Source organism: Aegilops tauschii, chromosome 1, assembly GCF_002575655.3.
Source record: "Aegilops tauschii subsp. strangulata cultivar AL8/78 chromosome 1, Aet v6.0, whole genome shotgun sequence".
In the NCBI taxonomy this organism is placed as follows: domain Eukaryota; kingdom Viridiplantae; phylum Streptophyta; class Magnoliopsida; order Poales; family Poaceae; genus Aegilops; species Aegilops tauschii.
The window spans coordinates 409301565-409307313 of NC_053035.3; the positions used below are offsets into that span (position 1 = coordinate 409301565).

General features: G+C 50.3%; 1 protein-coding gene and 1 long non-coding RNA gene across 2 annotated transcripts; both read left to right on the forward strand.

Moving 5' to 3' along the window:
- Positions 1–485: 485 nt before the first annotated feature.
- On the forward strand, positions 486–1283 carry LOC109784443 (ethylene-responsive transcription factor ERF110-like). Its single transcript, XM_020343040.3, has one exon. The coding sequence runs from the start codon at positions 568–570 to the stop codon at positions 985–987; it is 420 nt and encodes a 139-aa protein (XP_020198629.2). The 5' UTR covers positions 486–567; the 3' UTR covers positions 988–1283.
- A 447-nt stretch (positions 1284–1730) lies between these two features.
- On the forward strand, positions 1731–4694 carry LOC120963590 (uncharacterized). Its single transcript, XR_005755365.2, has 2 exons — positions 1731–2772; positions 3343–4694. It is a non-coding gene; the product is annotated as an uncharacterized lncRNA (long non-coding RNA).
- The last annotated feature ends 1055 nt before the right edge of the window (positions 4695–5749 follow it).

The following is a 5749-nucleotide window of genomic DNA, read 5'->3' on the forward strand; positions in this document are numbered from 1 at the left end:
GAGCAAAAGCGGCTCGCCTGTGCGCCGGGCCAGTGTACGGGAACCGATTAACATGGGACGTTATTTTCAGAGCGGAGTGATCGGGATGCCGCCGGGTCGCTTCGTGCTTTGCTTCTGCCTTTTCGCGCACTGTCACCGAGACTGTTCTTGATTCCTTCCGCGAGGGAGGGAAGGAGGGAGTCGATGCGCCCTACCCGCCCGCAACACGTGGCGCTGCTCCATTAGCGCCATCGACGACGACGCGGTGCGCACCAACGCTATTCTGAAAGCATCTCCAACAACAACGCCAAAATACGCCGCGCGGGGTAAACCGAGTTTTTAGCGCGCGCGGGACGTTTCGGCGCGATCCAGCGGTGGTGGGAAAGGCGCGCGCGGGAAAAGGCGGCAGGTCGCGCGCTATTTTTGGCGCACCGCTTTCGGCGCGCCTATAAAATGCGGCGCTCGCCACGCGCCTATTCCACACACTTCTCTTCCTCTTCCACTGCCACGCGCGCCTCCACCGCTTCCTCAGTTGCTTCCGCTGCCACGTGCGCCACCGCTCCAGCGCCCCGCCACCGACGCGCCACCATGCCGCCTCGCCGCCGAGGAGCGTCGGGCTACCGCGGCGTCCGCCAGCGCCCCAACGGCGGGTTCTACTCCGAGATACGGTCCGGCCAACTCCGGCTCGGCCTCGGCACCTTCGAGACGGCGCACGAGGCCGCCCGCGCGTACGACGCGGCGGCGTGGCGCCTAGGCAGGCCGCGCCAGAAGATGAACTTCCACGACGTCCACACGCTCCAGCAGGCGCTGGACGTCGCCCCGCCGCCTCGTCTTCGCACGGCACAAGACCGTGCGGAGCACGCTGAGCGGCAGCGCCGCCTCCTCGTCGCCCATGAGGACGAGCGGGTCATGGCGGAGTGGCGCCAGCGCCACCCGGAGGGACGTTACCTACGAGCAAGCCTACTGGGCAAGGCGCCGCGAGGAGGAGACGCAAAGGCGCCGCGATGAGCGGTTGGACAGGCGTCGGCGGAAGGCCCTGGCGCTATCCCAGTGCGAAATCGTTGAGAATGGTGGTCAGGAAGACATATGGCTCGATACCTCGGACCAGACCAGCGAGGATGGCGACGATGACGACGACCGGGAGTAGGTTGTAGTTGCGTACGTAGTTGCACTATCTAGTAGTTTTTATCTATGTCGTTGCACTATCTAATAGTTTTTATCTATCTATGCTATGGAACTATGTAAAATATCTATGTATCGTTTTTTCTATCTATGAATTTTATTTATCGTTTTATTAAAAAAAATACGCAATATTTAGCGCGCGCTGCATTTTAGCGCGGCCGCTGGAGCTACGCGCACGTGCTCAATTTTGATGCGTCTGCTGGAGCCAGCACTGCCGGCCGCGCCAAACCAGGCGAACGGCGCGCGGCAAATGCGATTTTTGCGCGCGGCGCGTTGCGCGGCGGTTGGAGATGCTCTAAGGTCACGATTGCACCAGCCATGCAATATAATTCTACCCAGTAAATTAATTACTTCAAAGCAAAAGGTTATACATTTATTCCCACTCTTGCAAGGCGACTAGAGCAAAGCTTTTCTTTCCTCGCTCGTTGTCGGTGACGAGGAGGGGAATCCTAATGCCTCGGCTTTGGCTAGCAGATAGGTTACGGTTTTAATCTTCACAGAGGTGGCACTCGAACAGATGGTGATACTTCTTATTCGAGTTGTCTTTTGGGCTCCGATCCACCTTTTGTCCGTCGGGATGGATTAGATGGAGCTCCGGCTAGATTCCTGACAATTGATCGGCGCGGTGGGGTTGTGTTTTTTATCGTGCGTATGCAACAATGAGCTTTTGTGTCAGCGACTACGGCTTTGGGGTGCTATTCCTTGTGGGCACGCACACGAAGACTTCTCAATTGTCATCAACAAGGTCAGGCCAGCTCCGGTATGAGAGTAGCGGTAACGACGACTTGTTCTGACGGTGACGATGGTCGTACGGTGATCCGGAGGCCTTGATGTAAATTTTTTATTATGTTGGACATGCTTTATACGAACTTCCCGTGAATAGACTAGTCTTTAGAAAAAACGTTGGAGGTGAGAGAAATTAACAGAGTAACAAAGTGTGAACCGATCGGCTGAAGGAGAATGATCAAAAGCAACTCCACTAGTCACGCCTCCAGCCTACATATGACCCAGCTGTAGTCGCCGGCCTAGTCGGTCCCGTAGATAATTCAGCCATTACCATTCATGTGCCTTCCTCCCTCCCGTCCCGTCCATGGAGCGGTTAACCTCTCTAGCTCCGGCCTCTACATAATCTCGACGAGAGCGTGCACCGTCCAAACAAGCGTTCTCTGCCAGGTCCTTAATTAGTGTTGAAAGCCTTGCATACTGCGCGCGTAGTTTCTCCGCTGGCTGCTGCCGATCGAGATCCATGGATAGGAGAGGAGGATGGCGAGGCGCGCGAGGTGGAGAAGCAGGGCACGTGCATTCATTTCCAGCTCGGTTCCCGGCGTCCGGCCGGCTGGCTGGCACGCACCGCCCCGGCCTTTCCTGGCTAGTGTGTCGCTCGATCCGGCCGTGCGCCGGCGGCCGGCCCATGCATGCATGTGCCTTTCTTCTCCACCGTGCACACCTCGCCTGCGCGCATGCGCTCGCCCGTGTGTGGTGGTGTCAGCTCTGCGTGATACTGGAAGCTAGCTAGCCATCGACACGGCCCGCCGGGCTTGCAGCTGCACACGGCAGGAAGCTAGCCGCGGTTATTTGGTGTTTTGGAAGCAGACCGCAGTCTGCAGCCAGGTATGAAACTGCAGCATATGCTTTCATTTTTGACAACACCACTCTTCTTCTCCATCTTTTCAAGCTCTGAAAGAAAATCATTTTATGCTAGTACTCCTTCCGTTCCTAAATATAAGTCTTTTTAAAAATTCTATGGACTACATACGTAGTAAAATGAGTGAATCTACACTCTAAAACAGGTCTACCTTCAACTTCGACTATGCTAGTTTTTGTTTGCCGGGAATGCGAGGCCTCGCTGTTTATCTGTTGATCACTAGATGTAATGCATAGACCTTTGACAAGGACAATTGACGAACTGTTATTCTTCTACCTTTTCGAAAAAAGGCACTATACATACGTGTGCAAATTTCTTGAACTGCTGGTTGTGTTTTCTACACTCCATACACATCTCTTGGGATGATTTTTGTGACGATAGTTGCTGAGTATGCCGGTTCAATAGTGTTGTTGCAGGCCGTATCATTGTTTCCTCCATCTGTTTTTCTTTTCTTGTAAGCCTATCGATTTTTATACTGCTACGCTTGTAGTTCATGTAGCCTGATCGATGCCCAGCTGATATTTTAATGTTTGCAGAAATATATGTTCAGGTGGGCCCTTTGACCTTGCTGGGTCTTCAGTTCACAAAAGATACCAAAGTAGTGTACTTCAAAGCCACTTTGCATATATCTTTAAAATGAATTGTTGCTTTGCATATCTTCTCTAAATTGGCAATCAGGCCGCTCCCACAACCTGCTTTGTTGTCGTATTTTTCTTTGTTCCTGGGATAACCCCTAGTCCTTACTTATGTAACTGAATTTCCTTTGCTCTCCCTCTGAAATGCATTGGCAGCACAACTGCTTTTACCCACTAAAATATATTCTTTTGTTAGTGATTAAATGTCTACGTCAACTATGTTATGTAAGTGTGGTATGTTTCTTTGTTTTCTTCATCTCATTATTATTTCTTACTCCCTTCGCCCACGACATATTTTTTGGTTCAGTTTTGGCATTTCATTGATAAAACTAATAGTCAAAGTTAAACTACGGAATACATAGACGTCTTTAACCATTCAGCATGAGTGGTTGAGCTATCCAAAAAAAAGAACATAGACGTTTGCTAACTACTCCCTCTGTTCCGAAATATAAGTCTTTTTAGAGATTTCAAATGGACTACCACATACGGATGTATATAGACACATTTTAAAGTGTAGATTTATTCATTTTGCTCCGTATGTAGTCACCTATTGAAATCTCTAGAAAGACCTATATTTAGGAACAGAGTAGGACAGATCGAGAGACTAATAAAAATATATGTTGCTAACTAGATTGCTTTTTGAAAAATGTTCCAGCTGACACATCAGTCTACCCGTACGCATGCAATAATGCGCAAGCTACAAAAATGTAAACCGTCCCAATTAAGGTGCCTTGTCATTTCTGGTGAAAGAGAAGATGCCGGACACTGCACCAATTAAAGTGGCTGCAGAAGCAGAATGGCGCAACCAACAGTACGGTGAGTACCATAGTACACATATGCGACATGCATGTCCAAGTCTGCTGGTTCGCGCCACAATTTGTGTTGCAAACCTCCAATATCTGGACCGCTTAACGCGTCGGAGAGCAACAGTAGGCAGCAAGGAGCTTCGTCAAGGGGTGCTCCTGTGCTGCATGCATGCTGGCCGATGCTAGACATGGGCATGTGCACGTTGGCCAGGGCAGTCGAGGTCCCTGCCGCTCGTGAGTTGTGACGCTCCGTACGTCGGTGTACACTGAACTCCCACGTGTATGTGTGCCTACGCACTTCGTGTACACTGTACAGTATGTTTCATGGTATAGACTCCAATACTGAACCATGCATGTAGTGCTCGAACCCCATTGCCAAGGAAACTAAGAGCCTCTTAATTCCTAGGGTTCAAAAAATTGCAGGAATGAAAAAACTTTAGATTGCAATGTCGTGTATATTTGAATCGTACTTTTTTTTACAAAAAGGGGAATATATTAATATCGCGAAGACGCCAATTACACCCGGCCTCTGCACCTGCACGATGTCGAAAAGACATCCAAGATGCACACAACCAAAGAAAATAAAATAAATAGAAAGGAAAAAAATAAAGGTCCCGCCACAGTGATCGACTCCTCTCAGCAGCCGCCCACAAACCACCACCAGTTACAACACCTGAAACACATAAAAGTTCTCCAAAAGCAATGCCTCCAAAAAGGAAACAGTGCATAAGCGTCGTCGTTGCCCGTCCAAGATCTTAGGTTTTCACCCTGGAGAAGTCCGAGCTCTCAAAACAATTCCTTCAACAAGGCAATTGCCAGGCACAACCAATAAAGCCCAGACCTTAGGTTTTCACCATGAAAGTCCCGGCTCGGCACCCGAGGAGCACCACCAAAAATGAATTCCTCTAGTGCTACCGCCCCCACTAGACACTGCTGCTTCTGAGAGTTATCAAACACCTGGCTGACTCCGTCACCTCGAAGGCCCCGTCCATCTAACTGATCATCCGATGTCAGCCACCATGACCTTCTCCATAGTTGTATACACCATAGAAATCGAGAAGCCGACATGTCCCATGGTGTCAACGAACAACATCGCGTCACGCCCTCATGGAACCTCGTAGGCTAAAATGGAAGTGCACGACCGAATTCTATCCGATCCAGATATCTTGGATAAAATCTCCGACAACTGTTCCAGAACACGTCGATGACCAGATCGAGGAGGACCGATCATGCAGGACGTTGCCATGATGCGAGAGGAGCACGAGGGCCGACCTTTATTATCATAGCAGCAGGCCCCCAGCCGCCCCAATCCAGCTGGTAGCCGCCCTACTGCAGCCATGGGCCGAACACCAACCCGCCCAGATCTAGATCAGATCAAGGGGATCGGCAATTCCACGCACTGCAGCACGTGCACATCCACCTGAAGGAAATATGCCCTAGAGGCAATAATAAAGTTGTTATTTTATATTTCCTTATTCATGATAAATGTTGATTATTCATGC

Coding starts and splice junctions, on each gene's coding strand:
- LOC109784443 (XM_020343040.3), top strand. CDS start 568: ATGCCGCCTCGCCGCCGAGGAGCGTCGGGCTACCGCGGCGTCCGCCAG.